The sequence below is a fragment of the Vanderwaltozyma polyspora genome, genomic scaffold (assembly GCF_000150035.1).
Source record: "Vanderwaltozyma polyspora DSM 70294 KpolScaffold370 genomic scaffold, whole genome shotgun sequence".
Lineage (NCBI taxonomy): Eukaryota > Fungi > Ascomycota > Saccharomycetes > Saccharomycetales > Saccharomycetaceae > Vanderwaltozyma > Vanderwaltozyma polyspora.
The window spans coordinates 2,396-25,671 of record NW_001834560.1 but is presented as its reverse complement, the minus strand read 5'-3'; the positions used below and the strand labels follow the sequence as shown (position 1 = coordinate 25,671).

At 33.2% G+C, this 23,276-nt stretch overlaps 9 protein-coding genes and 3 non-coding genes across 12 annotated transcripts; 4 read left to right on the top strand and 8 right to left on the bottom strand.

Annotated features, from left to right (window-relative positions):
• Window positions 1–129, top strand: Kpol_370p11 (Tkp4 protein; the record flags this gene model as incomplete). The annotated part of the gene is made up of 1 exon (XM_001642591.1): window positions 1–129. The coding sequence occupies one exon, from the start codon at window positions 1–3 to the stop codon at window positions 127–129; it is 129 nt and encodes a 42-aa protein (XP_001642641.1).
• A 1,395-nt stretch (window positions 130–1,524) lies between these two features.
• Kpol_370trna3 lies at window positions 1,525–1,623 on the bottom strand. Its single transcript has 2 exons — window positions 1,586–1,623; window positions 1,525–1,561 (listed from the first exon to the last, which is right to left on the bottom strand). It is a non-coding gene; the product is annotated as a tRNA-Lys (tRNA).
• Window positions 1,624–3,065: 1,442 nt separating this feature from the next.
• On the top strand, window positions 3,066–3,138 carry Kpol_370trna2. Its single transcript has one exon. It is a non-coding gene; the product is annotated as a tRNA-Lys (tRNA).
• A 2,073-nt stretch (window positions 3,139–5,211) lies between these two features.
• Window positions 5,212–5,285, bottom strand: Kpol_370trna1. The gene has a single exon. It is a non-coding gene; the product is annotated as a tRNA-Val (tRNA).
• A 940-nt stretch (window positions 5,286–6,225) lies between these two features.
• Kpol_370p10 (uncharacterized protein) lies at window positions 6,226–7,713 on the bottom strand (the record flags this gene model as incomplete). The annotated part of the gene is made up of 1 exon (XM_001642590.1): window positions 6,226–7,713. The coding sequence occupies one exon, from the start codon at window positions 7,711–7,713 to the stop codon at window positions 6,226–6,228; it is 1,488 nt and encodes a 495-aa protein (XP_001642640.1).
• A 498-nt stretch (window positions 7,714–8,211) lies between these two features.
• On the bottom strand, window positions 8,212–8,916 carry ISY1 (Isy1p; the record flags this gene model as incomplete). Its single annotated transcript, XM_001642589.1, has 1 exon — window positions 8,212–8,916. One exon carries the CDS (start codon window positions 8,914–8,916, stop codon window positions 8,212–8,214), a length of 705 nt encoding a protein of 234 aa, XP_001642639.1.
• Window positions 8,917–9,523: 607 nt separating this feature from the next.
• Window positions 9,524–11,149, top strand: Kpol_370p8 (guanosine-diphosphatase; the record flags this gene model as incomplete). The annotated part of the gene is made up of 1 exon (XM_001642588.1): window positions 9,524–11,149. The coding sequence occupies one exon, from the start codon at window positions 9,524–9,526 to the stop codon at window positions 11,147–11,149; it is 1,626 nt and encodes a 541-aa protein (XP_001642638.1).
• Window positions 11,150–12,768: 1,619 nt separating this feature from the next.
• Window positions 12,769–13,965, top strand: Kpol_370p7 (uncharacterized protein; the record flags this gene model as incomplete). The annotated part of the gene is made up of 1 exon (XM_001642587.1): window positions 12,769–13,965. One exon carries the CDS (start codon window positions 12,769–12,771, stop codon window positions 13,963–13,965), a length of 1,197 nt encoding a protein of 398 aa, XP_001642637.1.
• A 398-nt stretch (window positions 13,966–14,363) lies between these two features.
• On the bottom strand, window positions 14,364–15,578 carry RAD23 (Rad23p; the record flags this gene model as incomplete). The annotated part of the gene is made up of 1 exon (XM_001642586.1): window positions 14,364–15,578. The coding sequence occupies one exon, from the start codon at window positions 15,576–15,578 to the stop codon at window positions 14,364–14,366; it is 1,215 nt and encodes a 404-aa protein (XP_001642636.1).
• An 827-nt stretch (window positions 15,579–16,405) lies between these two features.
• ANP1 (Anp1p) lies at window positions 16,406–18,343 on the bottom strand (the record flags this gene model as incomplete). Its single annotated transcript, XM_001642585.1, has 1 exon — window positions 16,406–18,343. One exon carries the CDS (start codon window positions 18,341–18,343, stop codon window positions 16,406–16,408), a length of 1,938 nt encoding a protein of 645 aa, XP_001642635.1.
• Window positions 18,344–18,808: 465 nt separating this feature from the next.
• Window positions 18,809–19,978, bottom strand: Kpol_370p4 (uncharacterized protein; the record flags this gene model as incomplete). The annotated part of the gene is made up of 1 exon (XM_001642584.1): window positions 18,809–19,978. One exon carries the CDS (start codon window positions 19,976–19,978, stop codon window positions 18,809–18,811), a length of 1,170 nt encoding a protein of 389 aa, XP_001642634.1.
• Window positions 19,979–20,470: 492 nt separating this feature from the next.
• On the bottom strand, window positions 20,471–21,673 carry Kpol_370p3 (alkene reductase; the record flags this gene model as incomplete). Its single annotated transcript, XM_001642583.1, has 1 exon — window positions 20,471–21,673. The coding sequence occupies one exon, from the start codon at window positions 21,671–21,673 to the stop codon at window positions 20,471–20,473; it is 1,203 nt and encodes a 400-aa protein (XP_001642633.1).
• Window positions 21,674–23,276: the final 1,603 nt, after the last annotated feature.

The following is a 23,276-nucleotide window of genomic DNA, read 5'->3' as shown; positions in this document are numbered from 1 at the left end:
ATGTGTATATTATATACTTTAATACACCGGATCAATATCAACTTATTAAGAATGTCCTTGGAAATAAATAAAGAATCTATTACTATGAACGATTCGGTAGAAAAACCACAACATAATTTTCTACAATAAATGTTTCTGATGTATTAAAAAAACCAGCTACATCAAGCGATCTTGAAAAATTAAAGTCTGTTATGAACAACACTCTATCTCCGAAGACATTTTAACTTGACTTCATGAGCAGAGTACCAGCGAGCCTAGTAAACTTAGTGACATGAGATTAACCTACTTACCAATTCTCTGTCAATGGAAGTAATGTCTTAGAAGATAGAGTATTATCCATCACAGATTTTAAATTTTTAAAATCGTTTGATGTAGTCGGTTTTGTTAGTACATCAGCGACATTATCGGTGCCTTTAATTTTTAGAACTTTAATATCATCATCCTAAACTCTTTCCTTCATCCGTTCAAGTCGGATACTTATGAATTTGCTTCTTGGCTTATGATAGTTTTGATGTAACCATTTAATACATCTATAGGTTCCCATAATATTAACATCATCTCATAAATGATATTTATTGTCCTAATAACATTGATGCAAAGATTACTGATATGACTTAAGAGATAGATTATAGATCTATAAGGTTCTGGAATATTCTGATGACTCAATAAATGCTATTTATTGTCCTAAGTGTATTCAAAACAAAGATTATTTGGAAATGGTCTGTCAATGGCATGGATGGTAATTATTATGATAGATTGCAATTGATCGTTCGTCAATGGCGTTCTCGATCATCTTAGCAATTGCTAAATCGTATCATAAGAAGTGAAGTGCAAGGACATCATCAATTATTCTAATTAATTAATAATACTAATATCCTGATATTGGATCTAAACATATAAAAAGGAATGGTATTTTGGAATATCTAAATAATCTGTCTAAAATATTGATATATATTTATTTAGTACATTTGTAAGACACTACGGAAAAATAAATATAAATACTCTAACAAAATCATCTTGTATAAAATCACGAAACTGAATAAATCAGATATTAATCATACATCTGAACAATTTCTTCCGCAAATAAGATGAACAAATGTTCAGTTCCAATATATAAAATTATTTATGCTATATGGACTATTCTGTTACAAGAGGAGCAGCGAGTTACCACTTACTGACCTCGATAATAGGTCAACATGCATATTTAACGTGTACCTACTTCTTATTAAAGCTTGAAGTTCTAACCATTCTGACACCAGTAGTACACAGTTAGAAGTTGTACCTCGGTTGTTAATGATCTAGCTGACAGCAAAAGTTTTAAAAATATATTGCATTTAACTGCAAAAAAAAAATTCTAAGTGCAACATGGATGATTTAGACAAAATATAGAACTGGTAGTAAGATCCAATTGAGAAATAACCCCAGCACAACAAAAAGTTTGTCCCTATTAGAATACTTCTTCCTTGGGCAACTATAGTGGTAGGTACACTTGTCAAATCTAAAATCTTAAAAAAAAGAGAAGAACTCCTCATAGGGGGCTCGAACCCCTGACATTTCGGTATCCTTGGTTTAAACTTGGAATTGTTTAAAAGCCGAACGCTCTACCAACTGAGCTAACAAGGATGAGTTCTTCGGAAGGAAACCAATTTACAGGTCAGTTACGAATACAGAGTTTTAGGAACAATAGACCATCAACAGAGTGCTCATACTACTGTTTTTATTATGTATTTTATTCTGTAACAAAAAACCGGTTAAGTTTTCCATTTTAAGTGCAATTTAGCTCAGAGACAATGTATTATTTCGAGACTACTTCGAGGTTACTTCATACGAACCTTGAAGGTGAAGAAATATGTGTCACTACAAGAATGTTGTTACTGTTCAGATGTAAAAGTAATATCTGTCAGAATTATGAGGTAACACGTGATATATACGTATTACGACATTATTCATATAGGATAAAGAAATGTTACTTTACACGAAAGTGTTATTTCTGACGTTAAAACTTTTCCAACACTTTATATAAGAAATGACAAGATCTTAATTGACACTTGTCATGTTAATTATATTCCCATGTGTATATTATATACTTTAATACACGGGATCAATATCAACTTATTAAGAATGTCCTTGGAAATAAATAAAGAATCTATTACTATGAACGATTCGGTAGAAAAACCACAACATGATTCTCTACACTATGACATGATCATCAATTGCTCAGATGATCAAGTAGATCATCATTATCGAGCTATTGGAATCTATCATAATAATTGCTGTCAATAATATTGACAGACTATTTCTTCATATCATTAGTAATCATTGTTCATTAAAATGATTAGGGTTATAAATATAATCTTTCAGCTCATAAGAATGTTCTAGAACCATAAAGATCTATAATCTATCTCTTAGGTCATATTGTTAATATTTGCATTTATGTCATTAGGGCAACAAATTTGTATTATTTCGAGACTACTTCGAGGTTACTTCATACGAACCTTGAAGGTGAAGAAATATGTGTCACTACAAGAATGTTGTTACATGCTATTAACATTGATATTTAAAGAGATCATTGTATATTATTGTATATTATTTAGTATCTTACTTTGTACATAAAAGAATATAGAAATTTATTATTATTAACAAGTATATTTACTTTAACTTACAGATCTCCAACCTTAAGATCCTATAGAATAAACGCTTACCAGCCTTCATTCTAACGTATACCAAATTCAATATACAATTAAATAATAATTAAAGGCCAAATAATACAAATGTCATTTATCACGTGATATGAATAATCTGTAAACCTATATATGGAATTCATACATTTAGGTTACAACATATATAGACTACTCTGTTACCAGAAGGAGAGCGAGTTGCCACTCACTGACCTCAGTAATAGGTCAAGATGCCTATCTAAGGTATATCTACTCTCATCATAGCTTCAAGCTCTTACCATTCTGAAAAATATCCCATTTCAATATTTTGATATCAACTATAACCCGGACATACCAGATAATCACGGTTACCTATTAACTCCTTTTGAAAAATTTCAACAAATACAAGCCTTGTTGGCGCAATCGGTAGCGCGTGTGACTCTTAATCACAAGGTTAGGGGTTCGAGCCCCCTACAGGGCTTTCTTTTTTGCAAGTATCAATCAACAAAGGATCTGTGAGGGACCAAGTTGGTCATTTTTGTTAATACTAAGTATGCTAAATTCAACTTATTCATTAAGTAAAACGATAACACTTAGATGCCTAATAAAGAGATGACAAATGAAGTACCCGATTATGTGTCCTTTTAAAAAAAAATACCTCCAAACCTCATCTTTTATAACAAGACTCCAGTTCTTTTACTTTTCATATTTTTTATATTCACACTTATAAATATATATATAGCCTAACTTAATATATTATATTCTTTATTCGTCACCACAACCATTGTGTCATTTGATATGGTTCAGTTAGTTTGTGCATTTGATGTAGAAATCTCGTAATCACAAATAAAATGAAATAATGCCATGAAACTTATTGATATCCTGGTTTTTTTGTTGCGAATACTTCCAACAGATAATGTATTACCTCTCTCGACTAAACAATAAAAGACAGGTATAAACATCATCTATAATAAATGTTGTGCAACTCTTATTTGTGAAACAGTCCAATAATTAAAATTATTAAAATGAAAAAGTAGCATTAACGAACTAAACAATTGACTTTCTTGCAAACAGTCAAAATAATCAAAAATATTTTTTGAATAGATAATAACCAATTCATCAATTACTATTGAATAAAAAGGCAAATAACATTAGAAAATAGATCAACACTTTTTTACGAACGATATTTTGACTATTTGCACCATTATAATAAATTATATCTCCTCCTTGAGTTGATCCTGTTGTATCGGTTATATTATTGTTATTGCCATTATTATTGTTACTAGTACTATTATGATTACTAGTATTATTATTATTATTATTATTGTTATTGTTGCTATTAGTACTACTAGATCCAGAACTGATACCTGGGTGATAGTATGGGTGGCCATGTGAGCCTGAACTGAAATGAGAATGTCCTCTCTTTTCTGACACTTCCGAGCTAGGAATATCAATTGAGTTAAAATTATATCTTATTAACACATTATGACTTTGACTTATAGCTTCAATAGAACTGTTGTTCATACCCTATTCGATTTATTATATTTAAGTAAACGCAATTAACTGAAATTATTTCCTTTCTTGGTATTGTCTTTTAAATTAATCAATTAACTTTACCTGTAATATATGGAGTTCTTCCTAAATGTAGATCTACTTTTGGTAGAAACTAATAAAAAATTCTAGATATCTCGAAATTTAATTCCCAAAATTCCTTATTATCTTACAGAGTTCTATTAATCTGCCATTTATATATCCAATACATCCATATGTGAATCGCCCCATATATGAATTGAAAGCCTCAAATATTCGTTAATGATACTAAGGCCATGAGATCTAAGCTATTGAAGAGTGTCTTGCCCAATGAAGGCCACTTTAATTCGCTATAACAGTATCCTGAGTTTCAGATATTTAAATTGAACAAGTAAAAACTTGTAGGTTAAAAGAGGTGTACCTGAGTCAAGCGCTTCGAGGCAAAGCAAATTTTAAAGATAGGCGTAACTATGGAGGCAAAGCATTCTTCAAGAAGAACATAAGAAGTTTAAAGGCAATAACACCTTCCTTAAAGGAGTTGTATTTGGATCATTGCATGAGGGGTCGTGAGGTCTTATTAAAGTAATTCTTCTTTTGCCTGTATAGAACAAATGTTCAATTAACTAAAAAATTCGAATGAGCCTTTATTTTTTTAGCCTTAGTTTGTAATCTATTGATCAAGGCCATGTTTATGTCAGTAATATGTACCCTTAAAAGCAACCAAGTGTTGAGTAATTAAGGCTAAAGGGTTTGAAATTAATGATATATTGTCTGCTAGAAGGCAATCCAATGTACAAGAAAATGGCTCAACAATAAAATTCAATAGACAAAAAATCTATGTTTCTTTAAACTTTGTTAGTGCCTGCTCTTGAGATGACTAGGTCTTCTATTATAAAATATAATAATGATATAGGATTGGTTTCCATTTATAATTAATTAAGACTGCGATCATACTACTTTCTTTAAACCTTTAAGTATTACTTGTGCTTTAAATTTAAATTTAAAAAGCAAAAATAAATTAATTTGATTTCGCCCAGGATCGAACTGGGGACGTTCTGCGTGTTAAGCAGATGCCATAACCAACTAGACCACGAAACCATATCAATTGTTGGAAATTTTATTTTCCTCTTTATAAAGTGGTAATTGAATAGTCAGCAGACCACAATTTAAAGTATTTATTTGGCTAACCTTTTGGTAAATATTTACTTATTTTTTAAATGTAGAGTTAGTTTGGTATTTGTTAGAACAAAGGCATGTCTGGATTTATTCAAGGGAGTCTCATGGTAGATATCTGAAATGGTAAACTAAATATACAATTAAATAAGTGTCTGTGTTATCTTTATATATCGAATAATATACAATAATCACTTTTAATAACAACCTTGATAATCTAAAACAACGGTCTAGCCATGACACATATCTTGGCGGCTATCTAATTACGTATTAAATGATATCAGAACAAACCATTTATAGGTTAAAGCAACTGATTAATATATCACCGATCAATACTAAAACTACTTGTCAAATTAACAACATGGATACCCTCCCCCGTGTAAATTAGTTAATTATGAGGTACTACAGATACTACCTACTAAACATATATAATCTCTATGTAATGACTACCTAGAGTGTAGATCTAAAGTTCATTGATTGTCTATATCTTGTTAAGAAAATAGACAGCTATTACAGACTTGCAGGATGTAGAAAGATGATTCAGCTATGTGCAACAAGAGCAGTTGGAACGAATCAAAGATATGTTTTAAACCAAAAGCAATTGCCTAGTAACAATAAATTCCCATTTCATGAATAACTTAAATATTACTCAGTAAGTAATGTAAAATTCTAGTTAATATCGGTTTGTTTAATTCATTAACCCTATGAAGAACCTTGAAATATTGGATCAATTCTTTCCTGCTCCCACTATTATCCTTATGTTTCCTGTTATACTTTTATATTATTCCATTGAATGATATAGTGTAAATTCTTAAATACCCAATACTTACCCTTTGTAGAAAATATAATAGTATCATATTGGTCATTAGTTACCTAGAGCTATAGTATTCCCAGCGATTCTACCAAAAACAGCACATTCTAACAAACTAGAACCACCTAGTCTGTTTGCACCATGGACCCCACCAGAGACTTCTCCCGCCGCATATAGACCTCTTGCTGTTCTAGTGCCACGAGAGTTTAATACCTCTGCCCTTTCATTAATTCTAGCACCACCCATGGTGAAATGAATGACTGGGGTTATTTCACCAACATATACTTCTGTTTCTCCAGTTACATCGCCTCCAAAAGTATTGATACGAAGAGAACGTCCAAACTCATCCTTCTTTGCGGTAGAATATTTGACAAGTTCTCTAGTCATTTCACCAACAGAAATTGGTAGATCATAATGTTTGACTAAATCTTTAACCTTCATCTTAACTAATAGCTTCTTTGATAAATAGAAATTCATATTATTTTTGTAGTTTTCGTAAACTTTTTCGCTTAACACAATGATAGCTCTATTATCATTGCTTGGACCATACTTTTGGATAGCCTTCGTGACTTCATCTCTAGTATCTAGTTCATTTACAAATCTTTTTCCCGTAATTTGATTTAACAAGATTCCACCAAGTCCTCTTAAAGCTTCTGCAGCTAAAAACTTTTTATTATTCTTTCTGTCTTCCGGATCTATAAACCCTGTTGGGTGAACTTGGATTTGTCCCATGTCAATCAAATCTCCACCCAATTTAGATAAGATCAATTGGCCATCGCCTGTAGTTTGTTCACCATTAGTGGTTGGTAAATGCGCTAAATGTGGAGCAAATTTTTGAATCAAAGAATCAGAGTAACCAAATCCACCAGTACAGAAGACTACATTCTCTGTAGGAATTATTTGTTTATTATTTCCATCATCTAGATATGTTATCCCAGTTACACCTTTAAAATAACTTGTTTCAACATCAATGACTTTACTATTTAGTAAAAATTTAACCCTATTTGGGTCTGATTCAGCAATAGCTTTCAATTTCTTGGTCAATGCACTAACAATTTCGAATCCAGGAGGTAATTTTCCTGATGATCTATGTGTTCTAGGAACAGAGTGGCCGCCAAGTTGTGCCAACAAGTCTAGTTTAAGGTCAAATTCCTTACGTAACCATTCAATTGCTCCTGCTGATTCTGAAGTTAAAACTTTCATTAATGAATTTATACCTCTACCCTTAGCAGATTTGATGGTATCTTTTAGAAATAATTCCGGAGTATCATCAATGTCTTCAGACTTTTGAGTAAAAGTGTTAGCCCCATTGATACCACTAGAAGCTTTAATGGAATTTCCACCTAATGAATTACTTTTCTCTAAGATTATGACTGGTATATTATGAGAACTAACCAGTTGATATGCAGTAGTCAACCCGGCTAAACCAGATCCAACAATAACTACTGGAGATTGATGATTCTTAACTCTAGAAAACCCTTTATACAATACTGTAGTGGTAATAATTACCAATAATAAAAGTAACCTCTTGATCTTAAACATTCTTTAAAATTGAAGTGGGAAATCAAGCACTAGTAAGATTATTTAAGCATAAATGTGACAGAATTCCCTCTATATTGATTGATTGCCCATTAATCCTAATGGTTCATTTATGATATTACAAATATTTAGAGGTTGTGTGTTAGTTAACATAATCTTGATCTATTTAAATAAATTATTGATTGCAATATTAAATTAGATAGGCGTACGAGCATTAACGGTTGTTAATCACGTGAGTATGAATGCAGCGTAGTGTTTGTCTAAAACGCATACGTGACTAACATGTACTATTGACCCAGGTAATCCTAGGTGATCAGAAGCAATCAAATCGCATACACTTCAAAATTTTACATGTCCCTGTTGGTGCCATTATCTTGTTAATCTTAAGCCATACCTTTTTAACATTGTTTTTATCCTTTCCAAACTGCTTTAAAAAGGAACAGTTATATGTCTATCCTGGCGACGTCCATATAGGCAACGATGAGATACAGAATAGGGATTCTAATCGAATTCTATTTGTTCTAGTAATTTTTGTTTTCTTCTTGCAACTAGCCATTTTTCCATATCTTCTAAAGATGGCACCGGTATGTCATCATCGAATGGAAGGGTTTCGTTGTCGATTTCATGTTCCATTGTTTCAGTGAATTGCTCCATGTAGTTATTCCAACCATTTTGTTGTGCTTTGTCATTTGTAGTTCCTGTAAAGTATAATGATCTTTTATCCTTCGGTATGAGTTTCATATCCACTAGATTGTTATCTGCTTTCTTCTCTTTGAGAGCTTGATCTTGATTCTTTATCATTTCTTTGACAGACGGTAGTTCCAAAGCTCTACCAAAATATCTTTTACCCATGATTAATTTCCCTCCAACTATTCCATTCTTGCTCCTCGTGGGCTTAGTGTCGCCCAATCTATTAGAAATATGCCAGTCCCATTTCGATTTTTCTCTAAGTAATTCATTTAGTTCATCATTTAATTCAATCAATTGCGAATCATTCAACCAAGGATTATACATCCTAGAGGATTTGTCCTTGAATTCATGCATCAACTGTTTCCTCCATTCCAGAGCTTCTTGTAAAGACTGCACCTTGGAAACATTCGTTGGTCTTTTATACCTTGAATAATCCTTATATCCAGTTTTTTCTTCTGCTTGAGCTTCTTGATACTTCACAAGCAATGAATTTGCCTTATCCACATTCCTACTCATTTCAAAATAATTTAAATATATTCAAATATACCTTCTCTTCTAAACTATACTCTTATTAATCCTATAAAGTATTATTGTTCAGTCAAAATTTGTTCACCTAAAGCTCATCGCAATTTTAATGCTAAGTCTACACTCCAAATTAGATTGAAAAATAATTAGATAAAATATATATCACTAAAACTACCCAGTTGATCCTCCTAAATACCTAGTGCCAACGTGTGATACATTTGTCTCATACCAATTTCATCACTTTCAGAGGGTTACTCAAAATGTATCGATTTTTATATCATTTCGAGATTTTTCCTTATTAAGAAACGGCATATTTAAGAATAAGGATATGAAATTTAGCAAAGAGATGAGATGAGATGAATGTATCAGGGATTGTTAAAACAGTTTAATATAAAAGTATATCAGATGGAATAGGACGATTATTAGAAATATCGGTATCTCATTTAAGTGGTTTTTATAGGTTTCAAAATATAATTAATTTACCTCATATATATGTATATATATATATATATATATATTTATATATAAATACAGTTTGAAGTTGATATAGATAAAAGTTGAAATTTCTGATTTAAGTATTAATATTGATTTTGGTCTAATGAGATTTAGTTTTAAGCGTACAAAGTTATTGTATGCTATTGTTGCATCAATTATTTTATTATTCTTTATTTCAAGTTTTATTTCTTTTGGATCAAGAGTTAAAATTTCAAATGCAGTTGATCCGACTTTGAATAAACCTGATTTATCTCAACAAGTTGCTTCTGTTCCAATTGATGAAAGTGTCGATGCTTCTTCTTTAAATGAGTTGAAGTCTAATAATAAACTCTCTTCGATTTCCTCTTCTTCTGAAGGTTTCCAAGGTGACAGCACTGCTGGATTAAAAATTACTTCAAATATATTAAATAATGAAATTGTTCCTGTTGGTAAGTGTGGGAAAGAACACCAGTTTGTTATTATGATCGATGCTGGATCTTCCGGTTCTCGTATTCATATTTATGAATTCGATATTTGTTCTCAACCTCCAGTTTTAATCAAAGAAGTATTTGAAGCTTTAAAACCAGGCCTATCGTCATTTGACGCTGACACAGAAGGTGCTGCCATGTCTTTGGACCCATTGTTGGGTAAAGCACTGGCTGTTATACCTGATGCAGCTAAAAAATGTACGCCAGTGTCAGTAAAGGCTACTGCCGGGTTAAGATTACTAGGTGAAGAAAAATCACAAAATATATTAGATGCAATAAGATTACGTTTAACTGAAAAATATCCATTTCCAATAGTTCAAAATAACGGTATATCAATTATGGGTGGTGATGAAGAAGGAGTATTTGCCTGGATCACCACAAATTATCTTTTAGGTAATATTGGTAACGGAGAGGTAAGAAATCCAACAAGTGCCATATTTGATTTAGGAGGTGGGTCAACCCAAATTGTATTTGAACCAGATTTAAATATCAATGAAGAGATGGTTGAAGGGGAACATAAATATGAATTGACGTTTGGCGGAGAGAAATATGTATTGTATCAATTTTCACATCTTGGATATGGATTAAACCAAATTAGAGAACAGATTAATAAGTTGATTGTTGAAAGAGCGATTTCCAAGGACATTGGCATTGATAAAGAAAAAAAATTAAATTTAATGTCACCTTGTCTAGCGCCAGGTTCTGAACTATTAGATGTCAAAGTTCAAATATCAACAGGAGATGTGTTTTTAGTCGACTTTCATAGTACAGAAATTCCATCAGCACCACAATGCAGACGATTAGCAGAAGATATTCTTAAGAAAAAACTAAACTGTGAGATCAAACCATGTTCATTTAATGGAGTGCACCAACCATCATTAGTTCATACATTTAAAGAGACTAACGATATGCATATTTTCTCATTTTTTTATGATAGAACCCAATCATTAGGCTTTTCAGAAACATTTACCTTACAAGAATTGAAAGATCTATCTAGAAATATATGTCAAGGTAAGACAGCTTGGGAAGCAATGTACCAAAATAGCCCTGGTGTTATTGAAGAGTTAAATTCAGACCCATATTATTGTTTGGACTTATCATACCAAGTTACATTGTTACAAACAGGATATGATATACCATTATTAAGAACTTTAAAAACTGCACAAAAAATATCTGATAAAGAAATTGGCTGGTGCTTAGGAGCATCACTACCATTAATTGAATCAAACACTTGGCAATGTAGAATCGATCAAACAATATAAGGCAAGAAATGATTAAAAGAAGAATATAAATTTTATATTTCGAGCATTAAAACTTCAGCAATGCTAATAATGGTAGTGTAATTTCCTTTAACCAATTTTATTTTCTTTTAGTTTGATTTAATCCAACTCAACTCAACTCAACTAAATTCTAGTCGTTCGCTACATTTATGAATATCTCTCTCTCTCTATCTCTCTGCTTTACCCCTTTTCATTGTGTCTGTCTGTCATTTTCGAAGCTGTTTCTTAAGAACACACCTTCACTTTCCTTGAGAAAACCCCCTTCACCCTCAAACCCCTTCTTATTGTAGTAAGAGAAACGAAACTAGTTAACTCTTCGAATCGAGTTAAATCAAATGGATTCGATTCGATTCGAATTGGATCAAGATGGTTTGGTTTGGAAGAATAAGAAACCAATACCACGCCGTTCGTTCATCTCTTTTAGTTTATTAACCAAGTCAAGCCAAGTCAAATTAAATCCAGGTCAAATCAAATCAAATCAAATCAATTAACGTCACTGTTAGAACCGTTCAAGTTTCCAAGTTGAAATTCAACGAATGACGACGAATTCACTTAAATATCAGTCAAGGAGGATATTTAGTTCGAGTGAGGTGACAGACAAGAAAGAAATTGCTTGCTGGTTTTGTTTCAGCAAACAGGGATTGGGATTTGGGATTCGGTTAATAATAGTAATCACTTTGTGCAAGTTTATTTTAATTATAGTTTTAGTTTTAAATTCATTGTTAGTTTTAGTTTCGTTTTTATATAACACCATGTATATCTGTTCTTTGCTTTCAACTGCCAACGGTCGATTGTTGTAGTCTGGGTTTGATCTGGTCATACAGACATTGCTACAATAGGGGAGACTGTCTGTCTGTCTTTTTCTGTCTGTCTGTCTTTTTCTGTCTTTCTTGATAGTGAAGTTGAGTTGCGTTAAGTGACCTTTTTGTCTTGCATTTCATTACTCTGTTACTTGCAAGGCATGCATGGTTTGGCATTTTCAACTAACGTGTCTCTCTCGTTAGCAATATATCAAAGTTAATTTTGACAAGACATCGTAGATGGATATGTTGGTTGTTCTTGCAGAATGAGAGAGCTTGTTGTCAATGTGGCATCGTTGTATGGGGCTGTAGTTTTAGTTCTCAATTTATATATCGTTCATATCTACTTCTTCTCTTTAGCTTTTTTCTTACTTTTACTTAATCTAGAGACGTTAGGGAGTTGATTCCTTGAGGTGGTTGTTCCTCTCTTTTCTTTCCCTCTTTCTCTCTTTCTCTGGTCTTATTAAGTTTATTGATTTGGTGATTATGGATGGTTCTATGGCCAGTCTTAGTGCAGGTTTGATGTTAAGTTCCTTCACCCCCCCTTCCCTCATCCTCCTGAATTCATTTTATAATTTTAATACTATGTAGAATTGATTATATTGTTTTATATAAATGAAATTGTAATTGAAGTTTGTGATTGTGATGTGATAAGGATTCGTCGATTTTTGTTTGATTTATTTAAGGTTATTTGTCTTGTGTTACTGTTGACGTCAGGTTCATTGGACTATTTGTTACAGTTTGTCTCATTGATTCGACATAAAGAGTGCAACTGAAAGCTACAATATATATATCGCAATTATGAGTCTAGTTCAGTGGGATACTAACGATAGGGTTTGTAATGATTTAGATGAATTGGCTAAAAGTATTGCTAATTTGCAATTGAATCAAAAAAACAGTTACGTCAGACCATTTGGTGATTTGATCAAGATTTTAATCGTAGTAAAGACTGGTGATGATTCTTTACTTTATTTAGCAAGAGAATTAGTGGAATGGATCCTGATAAAACATCCTGAAATTACTTTATACATAGAAGATACTCTAGAAGATTCTGAACAGCTAGATGTTAAAGCTTTGTATAAAGATAGTAAGTGTAAAAGTCAAAAGATTCAGTTTTGGAACCAGAAATGGATTGAGGAGAACCCACATGTGATAGATTTGGTTTTGACTTTAGGTGGTGATGGTACCGTTTTATTCGTTTCGAGTATTTTCCAGAATAGAGTGCCTCCAGTTCTATCATTTTCATTGGGTTCGTTAGGTTTCTTGACTACTTTTACCTTTGCTGATTTCAAGAAAGATATCGATGTGACTTTGCAAAATAAATTACCTGTAAATGTAAGAATGAGATTATTATGTAAAGTATATCGTAAACTACCAACTAAGGTTGATCCTGCCACTGGTAAAAAAATCAGAGGAGTTAAAGTCATCTATTCAAATAATGTCTTGAATGAAGTCACAATTGATAGAGGTTCAAGCCCATTTCTATCTAATTTAGAATTATATGGTAATGGTACCTTATTCACCGTCGCTCAAGCTGATGGTCTAATCATTGCTACACCAACAGGCTCGACTGCCTATTCCTTAAGTGCTGGTGGCTCACTAGTTTATCCAAATGTCCACGCTATGGTTGTTACCCCTATCTGTCCAAACTCATTGAGTTTTAGACCAATCATTTTACCAGAAACTATGGTGCTACAAATTAAAGTCCCTGCTAAATCAAGAGGTACTGCCTGGGCTGCCTTCGATGGTAAGGATAAACTTGAACTTCAGAGAGGTGATTACATTATGGTTGCAGCAAGTCCATTCCCATTCCCAACGTATGAATCATCACCAACTCAATATATCGACAGTATTAGTAGAACCTTGAATTGGAATTTAAGGGAACCTCAAAAATCATTCAGCTCAGTTTTATCTCCAAAGAATTTAGAGAAATATAATTTAGCTGAGAGTAAAAAGCATACTATGCAAAAATCTGATAGTGATGTATCACTAGCTTAATAGTTAAGCCGATTTAAATTATAATTCAATTATAATGGAATGGAATGAACTGAACCGAACTGAACCGAACTGAACTGAAATACTACCACCAATATTAATAAGCTAAATGATTAGAAAAAGCTATCACTTAAACACATACAGCGCTCATAAATTTCTATAGTTCATGCATTTTATAGGATTTAATTAAATTGTCCATTCGATTGGATAATCTTTGAGGCTAGTTTATTATTACAAGTTATTAGTTATTAGATTATATTTTATTATATTTAACTATATTTTACTATATTTTACTTTAGCTGATTTTGGTTTTTTAACAATGCTTGGTTTGTTGAAATTGAATTAAAATACAAATGGTAACAATTAAAGATTATAATAGTTATATATATTTATTTGGCATATTAATCAGCATATTCACTGAATAATATATTCGCAGCAATTTCTTCATTTTTATCACATGCAAAGTAAACTTGTATTACAAGATTACGTTCAAAACCTAATTCACACAAGCGTGAAATCGCTTGTTCATCTTCTTCAGATAATTGAACAATGTGTTGTTCTTGTCCTGCTGCACTTGCATCATCATTACCTCCCAATTCACCACCGGCAAGACCTTCAAATTCTTCTCCCATGACTCCTTGTAAATTATCACCAACTGCCTCTAATAACATAGAAACGAAAACTTCTGGATTTGCTAAAATTTGTTCACGTAGTTGAGGATATCTTATACTTAGGTTTTCCAATAATGGAGCTAAAGCTTCTGGATTACCTGCAACAACTTGTCTTAATGCTAATAAATCTTCCATTGTCAAACCAATAGAGCCTGGAGGTCCGCCAGCTGCTCCAGCTGCTCCTCTTGGAGCAGCACTGGAGTCGCCGTTACCTTGTGCAGCTTGTGTAAATAAATCAACTTCTCCATTATCCACATCTTCATTATCATTAGTTTCTTCAGTGGTCGCTACTTCTGTACTTTCTACATGTTGTTCTTGTTGCTGCTCCTGTTGTTGTTCTTGTTGTTGTAAATGCTCTGGGATACCCATTAACAAATATTCAACAGCTCTGTCTGGATTATTGAAAGCTGCTCTCATTGCTCTGTTAACTTCATCCCTTTCGTAACCCATTTCCATTATTCTCTCTACTGCTTCATTACGTTGAGATCCAACAACAAAACCTTCATCTGATTGCACTTGCACTTGTTCTTGTTGTCCTCCTTGTTGTGGTGCTTCTTCCTGTTGTGGCGCTTCTTCGTTACCATTGGACTCGGTGGCTTGCTCTGAAGCAACTGTCTGTTGTTCAGGTTCAGCAACAGCGGCAACGCTGGTAGCAGAAGCATCAGCAGCAGTGGAAGCTGCCACAGGAGTTGCTTCAGTTACCTTAGTTCCTGTAGATTTCTTCTTTGAGATCATGAATATAACTTGATCGCCATCTTTTAAACCGCAATCACCAATAGTACTGTCATTTTGAAGAACTTTACCGGAGTAAATCAATTTAATTTGGGAATCCTCACAATCCTTCTTAACTGCAATTTGCTTCTTAGCATCTAGCACAGTTACAGAACCCTCAAGATCCAAAGGAATCTTTTCTTTCTTAAAATCTTTAAAAGTAATACTAACCATTTTTTCTTTTATTCAAAAAATAAAATAAATTAGATTAAATATATATAATGCAAAGTATCCAAAAATAGCCGTGAAATCTAGTACTCCAATTATTAAGTTATGCCCACTTCTCAATTAAATTATTATCAAATTATCCTGGTCTTGTCCCCAATAATCAAACCTTAAAAAAATATTCAGTTTGCAACTAGATAAAAAATAAAATAATTAAACCAACAATAACCTTAGAAAAAGCTCAAACACACACACAGCAACTACCTCTCTCCAATGATCTGAAACTAAACTTCTTGTCAATCCTCAAGTCCCTTTTCATCAAAAAATTAAAGATAACTGGTCATCATCATCATCTTCATCTTCATATACTTTTATATTTAAGAACTTCACCAAATTTCGATTTCGAATCTTGGGCTTTAACGTTGTCTCTTTATTTTTGGCAATTTTTTTTTTTTTTGCCACCCGGCGTTGGTCACGTGTGTGGTTATCACGTGATTTGGTTTATGGTCTCAAAAGTGGTTTAGCGGTTTACTGATCGATGTATCAAGAGATGTATATCATTTGGTGAACTGATACAAGTGACGGGTGTTTGATTAGTTATCCAATTGCCTGTAGATTAACTTTTGTATCTTATTAAAACGTCTTTTTTTCTTATTCTAAGGGTAATAAAAAAAAAATGAGCATTATATATATGTATATGAAACTTATATATCTCTGCATGCAACGATTAGACCTTCGCCAGGTGACGTGGGTATATCAGACAGAATTCTTTAAGGTGAGTTGGTATAGACGGGATGGGTGGTGATCAATTTAATTTTTTTTTTCTATTGTACAAACTATTGATTCTTTGGATCGAAATCTAGTTGAACTTCCTTCTTCTTATCATCTTTTGGTTCTTGTTTTTGATTCTGATTTTGATTCTGTTGTTCCTTTTGGGCATTTTGTTTAGCTTCGGCTTCTTTCTTTACTTCCTGTTTAGGTTGTTCCTTTGGATTGGATTCAGCTTTTTTCCCTTGTGCATTTTGTGCATTTTGTGCATTTTGTGCATTCTGTGCTTCTTGTTTTTGTTTAAGCTCTTCTTTCTGTTGTTGAAGAGCTCTTCCTTGCTGTTCCCTTTGTTCTTGCTTTTGTTCCAGCTGTTGTTGCTGCTTCGATTTATCTTGGCCCTTCTTCTCTTGTGCTATTTCTTTCTTAGCTGCATCAGCAGCATCATCTTGAGCAGGAACTGCAACTGCCTTTTGCTGCTGCTGTTGTTGTTGTTGCTGTTGCTGCTGTTGTACTTTTTGTTGCTGCTGCTGTTGTTGTTGCTCTTGTTGTAGCTGTTGCTCTTGTTGTAGCGGTTGCTTTTGCTGTTGACCTTGTTGGTTACCGTTCTTTTGGACATGGTTTTCTTTAATTGCCTCTTTACTAGCCTCTTGCTGGGTATTATCAACATTCTCGGCAGCCGGCACCCTTATATTATTTGAATCTTCTGGATCTTCTGACCAGTCCATGTTTTCATATTTACTGTTGTCAATTTTATGATCAATATTCTTTAGAATTGAATCCCTTTCATAAGACCAGTCATCTCTGACATCGTCGAACCCTGAATCCCAAACTCTATCATAGAATTCTTTTAATTTTTCTTCTTCAGCTTTTCTCTTTTCTTCTTCGGCCATCCAAGCCATATGTTTCAAATCTTCGGTAGAAGGTTCATAAATGTGCCACACGACATAATGAGGTAAACCCACGACATTGTAATTCATTCTTCTTGATAATTTACCAAATGCTTCAGTTTCGGCATGCTTTTCGAATGAAAAAGCAGGGAAATGAGAACCTGAACGGAAAACTTTAGCCTTTGACAATATAGAGACACCCCCAATACCATCTAACTCCATTTCATCTTCTGGATCACCATTTGGATCCCTCATGTATGCCAGATGAGGTCTCCATGTAGCATATTCTGGGTAACCTTCAACAATAACAGCATTTTCATCTAATTGATTTGCTAATTGTAAACCACCTTCTGACTCTTGCCATGAATTTAAATCATAAGGTTGGATGTTACCTAACCAATCTGGCAAAGGTCTCCAAACATTTGGAACAATGATATCTTTATCATGATGCATCAAATCCTCCATGATGGTAACTGGAGCGGTCTCAATATCTACATCTCTCCAATAGACCCAAGAATGGTAAGGCTTCAAAGCCACAGAACCTAGCCAATTACGAGCCTTGGCCATCAGTTTTCTTCTTGGTCCCTGTGCAGCAAAACCATGTCTATCACTAAATGATTGACCAATAATTTGACCGAAATCTTTTTCATAAATTTCAATATTACCAAATCTTTTAGACTTATCTTGTTGAGATTGTACAGTTTGTAAATGTGATAATAGCACACCCATAGTATCATCGGAAGAATCACTTACTAGAAATGATAAATCGACCAAATTATGAGGATAAGTCATCTTATTCATGTGATCAAAGAACATTGGCAAATGTTGAGCCGCATCTCTCAATGGAATGCAAAACAATATCCTATCATTTTGTTGCCAACCGTCTTTGTTACCTTGGTAATTACTCAAGTCATAAAATTCAACACCAGGTGTGTTTTTAAAATCAGGAACATAATGTTTAAAAGAATTTACTGGAATCAATGAAACAATAGACCCAATTGATATTATAGATGAACTCAATAAAAATTTCAACAGTAGAAAAATTGCAAACGATGACCCAAAAAAACTGATCAGTACAGTAATAAAACCACCTGCATTACCACTTTTCGCAATCTTCATGACTTTATATGTTATATTATACACAAAAGTGCTAAGTTCCCCTCAACCTTTGATCCCAATAAAATCACAGATTCACAAAATATATATTGGACGGTAATATATATATATATGCCTTTAATCTTGCCTAAGACCCAACTCTTAAATAGTCAATTTTGCTGTGACTTAATCCAGTCTGATCTAATCCGTGTTGATATTGTTGTCGATATCTTTAAATTTAATGTATTTCGATTTATGCAACTTTTTCATTAATATGACGTTTTCAACTTTTTTTTTATTTAAGCTTTTTTTGTTCTATCAAATCATTTTAATGGGTGTCGTGATATATGATATTGAATTATAGTGAGTAGGTAATACCAACAATAATCATCATCAGCATCTTCTTCATCCACATTACCATAAGACGACAGTAAATATAATTATTTCTTTACAATTCTTGTGATGATCTAGGGTTTTCTCCACATTTTCCTATTTTTTTTTCTTCATTTCTTCTTCGTATGTTAGGTAATCAGTGTATCCTTTCGAATTTGAAGTGTAAAAAGTCGATTCATCAAATTTATTTAACAGTAGTTTCTTCTCTAGACGGGTCACCAAGTCTGGATTGGATATAAAATACTTCCCATATGCAATGAGTGTATTTTTATGTTTTTCTAAATACATTTTGGCTTCGTTAGAATTATAAATTAAATTTCCGCATCGTATTACTATTCCTTTCCAAATAGAGTATATGAAATCATTTGAAATGCCTTTTAACTTTTTATTTCTTGAAGGCTCAACCAGGTGTATATATGCTATTCTCTCTCCCATTTTACCCTGCTCTTCTAACCTCCCAATTAAATACATATACGTTGATAACAAAGTGGGATCATTGTCTCCTGACATCCCACCACTTTCGTCAAATGGGGACAATCTGATTCCCACTCTTCTGCAACCTATTTCTATAATTAGACCGTCTATTATCTCTAATATGAATTTACATCTGTTCTCAATAGAACCTCCATACTCATCCAAACGTTTGTTACTAATTGGATCTAGAAATTGATTCAATAAACATCCATAGGCCAAATGTAACTCAATTCCATCAGCACCTATATTTATAAGTTTCTTAGCACAATTAATGTAATCAGTTTTATACTGTTGCATTTCCAGTTTACTAAGTCCATGTAATCGATTATCACATCTAATCGCTTCATTCTTTTGTTCTGCATCAATATACACCTCTTCTGAAGGTGATACAAACCTATATCCTTCCCTTGCCAATACCTCTGGAAATGATATTCTGCCCAAGGCCCATAGTTGTGGCCAAATAAAACTTTTATTCCTATGTACCACACCAATTATCTTGCACCATTGAGAAAGTTGTTCTCCAGACCAAACTCCAGGGATATTATCATAGCCACCAGCTTCTGCAGATATAATAGCAGCTTCGCCAATAATCAATGAACCTTCTCTTCTAGATCTTTGATCGTAATATTCAATCATGATATCCTTAGGAACATTACCTTGCCTGGTGACTCTCATCCTAGTCAATGGTGCCATGACAACATGATGACTCAATTGCATATTACCAACTTTAATAGGATTAAACATACTGGTACCATCGTATGATACTGGGATATAACCTTCAACAAACCCCATTACTGTCTTGCCTCTTATTTTATATATTCAACAGTTAATTGTTTAAGTTTAACGTTTCGAATCCCTTATTCTTGAAATACTTTTTGTCTTATTATATTTTAAACCTGGTATTAGAACAAGTTCAGAAACAACAGATGGTTACTATAAGCTGTTTACAAGTGTAAAATTGTGAAGATGTGGATTCCCACTTGGTATTAAATATTGTAATTTGTATTATATATCATCAGTTTGTGGCGTATTCATCTTCAAGTCTGTATTGACTATGTAGATTTGAGTAAAATTATTCGAACTATTATATAAATTTATAGTCAATTTTTCTATACTAACTACTTGGATCAGTTGAATGAATGAATTATTAATCAAATAACACTATTATATTTAAGTGAGCACACTTTTATGTCTATACATATGTGTCTATATACATATATTACGGTTTATCCATTGTTGGAATCTAGGAAAACAAAAGCCTCGATAACTAAGAGAATACGGTATCTATTCTTTATCCCAACCTAATTTTAAAGCTTCTTCATATGTTGGGTAATCTGTGTAACCTTCAGAACTTGGAGCATAGAATGTGGATCTATCATATTTGTTTATTGGTAGACCTTTTTCAATACGAGTAACTAAATCTGGGTTTGCAATAAAATATCTACCATGGGCTAACAAAGTTCTATTGTTAGAGTTGGCAATAGCCTTGGCGTGCAATGGGCTCATGACCAAAGTACCGGATCTGATAACTGGGCCTTTCCAGATAGAGTAGATGAATTCATTTGTATTATCAGTGAATTCTTCTAAACTTTCATCAAAACTACCATTGGCTACACGAGGTTCCATCAAATGAATATAAGCAATTCTTTTACCATTTTTAGCTCTTTTCTCTATTTCACCAGCGACATAGGCATAAGTGGCTAATAAAGTTGGATCTCTGTCACCTGACATAGTACCGTATTTACCGTATGGAGATAATCTGATACCTACTCTTTCAGGGCCGACAGCTTCGATCAAAGCATCGACGACTTCCAAAGTGAATCTAGCTCTGTTTTCAATGGAACCACCATATTCATCAGTTCTCTTGTTTGACACTGGATCTAAGAATTGGTTTAATAAGTAACCGTTAGCAGAATGGATTTCAACACCATCGGCGCCTGCTTCAACCAAATTTTTAGAACCTTGGACATAATCTTTGATATATTGTTGGATTTCACTTTTAGTGATACCGTGTTGTCTGTTACCACTGGACTTAGCCTTAGTTTCATATTCTTCATCAAGGTATACATCATCACTGGCAGAGTCGTATCTCAAACCGTCTCTAGCCAAAGAGTCTGGGAAACCCAATCTACCCAATACCCATACTTGAGGGAACATGAAAGATTTGTTTTTATGAACAACGTCGAAAATCTTCTTCCATTGATCAAGTTGTTCTTTTGACCAAGCACCAGGAGCGTTATCGTAACCTCCAGATTGGGCAGAAGGGAAGACACCTTCAGCGACGATAAAAGTTCCTTCTCTTCTAGAACGTTGGTCGTAATACTCTACCATTAGATCAGTTGGGACATTGCCTGGATAAGAAGCTCTCATTCTAGTCAAAGGAGGCATGACAATACGATGTTTCAATTCCATATTACCAACTTTGATTGGTTTGAACAAATTGGTGTCACCCAAGGCAACAGGTTTGAAGTCCTTTACGAATGGCATGATGATTCAATTAGAAGATGTTTGTTGTTTGGTGTTTGTTGTAACTATTTATCGATTATACGATTGGTAATCTTATGATCGATTGATGATACCTTATGAATTGAACAATAGTAAAAAGATATGAATTGAAGAACAAAATCTAATAATCGAAAACTATTTTACAACATCAATTGCCAGCCTTTATATACGTTTCGAAACGATGGAATATCTAGTTATATCTTATTTTATCAAACCTGTCTGTCTCATACCTAATTCATCATTCCCCACAGATAATACAGAGAGATATACACGTACAGATATCTAGATATGATCACATGACTAGATCTTACAAATCAAACATTTCGAGAGAGCCGCTTACAAATTCGAAAAATACAACAATCGTTCTCTGCCCCTCACAGGTGAAGAAACGTAGGAGCACGACAGCAACAGCAACAATTCTTCCTTTTCCCGCATAATTGCTTTTTTTGGTAATTTCGTCTTAGATCCGTTGGTTGTTGTTTTTTTTTGCTTACGAATGTAATTTCCAGCTTATCTCCGGTCCCTATTAGTAATCTCCAGTCGTTTGATGCGCTTTACGATGGTCGAAAAAGGAAAGCGAGGACCGGCTGTTGGATGGATATTACGATTTTTCTGTTTAGTCAGAATTCTTATCCTCGTTTTGCACGTGACTACATTGTATGTGTTCTTTGCTTGTATTGTTTGCTTGTCTTTGTGAATAAAAAGGTATATATCCATCTATTTGCTGGCAATTCGTTCTAATTAAAATCATAACCTCGATTACAAATAACCACACAAGTGCCTACCGCCTTAGAAAAAGATTAAATATAGAATGTTGTAACGTTTCAGGCTACGTTTCAGTATTAATTGAGACATACTACCAGTTTCTTGCAACCAAAAATCGATTATTATAAGACATGTTCATCTACGCCCTTGCACACTTTATCAACAATCGATATATATTGATGGAACAGAATTGAATTGAATTGATATCCGTGCAGTATCATATCATATCATATCATATCAATAATATAAGCCTAGTAATAAGAACTCACTATCAATTTCTTATATATGCATCGACCCAGCACTCTGACATCTTGCATTTACTGGCACTGGCCCGACCTGGCTTCACCCCATTCACATTCACAATCATGTGACATAGCAATTGTATTATTTGGCCTTTATTATTATTTAGTTGTATATTGAATTTGGTATACGTTAGAATGAAGGCTGGTAAGCGTTTATTCTATAGGATCTTAAGGGTTGAGATCTGTAAGTTAAAGTAAATATACTAGTTAATAATAATAAAGTTCTATATATCTTTTATGTACAAAGTAAGATACTAAATAATATACAATAATATACAATAATGTACAATGATCTCTTTAAATAGCAATATTGATAATATGACACCATTTATTGTAACGAATTACATCCCGACATTATCAAGGTTCGTACGATGTAACCTTGAAATAATACAATGATTTTATGAATTTCTCATCATGGCACGTGACTATCCTCTATAGAACAAAATTTGAAAAATCAATCTATAATCGATATTTCCTTTCCTAATTGTCACTTTTGACACATTTTGTCAGCGCATCTC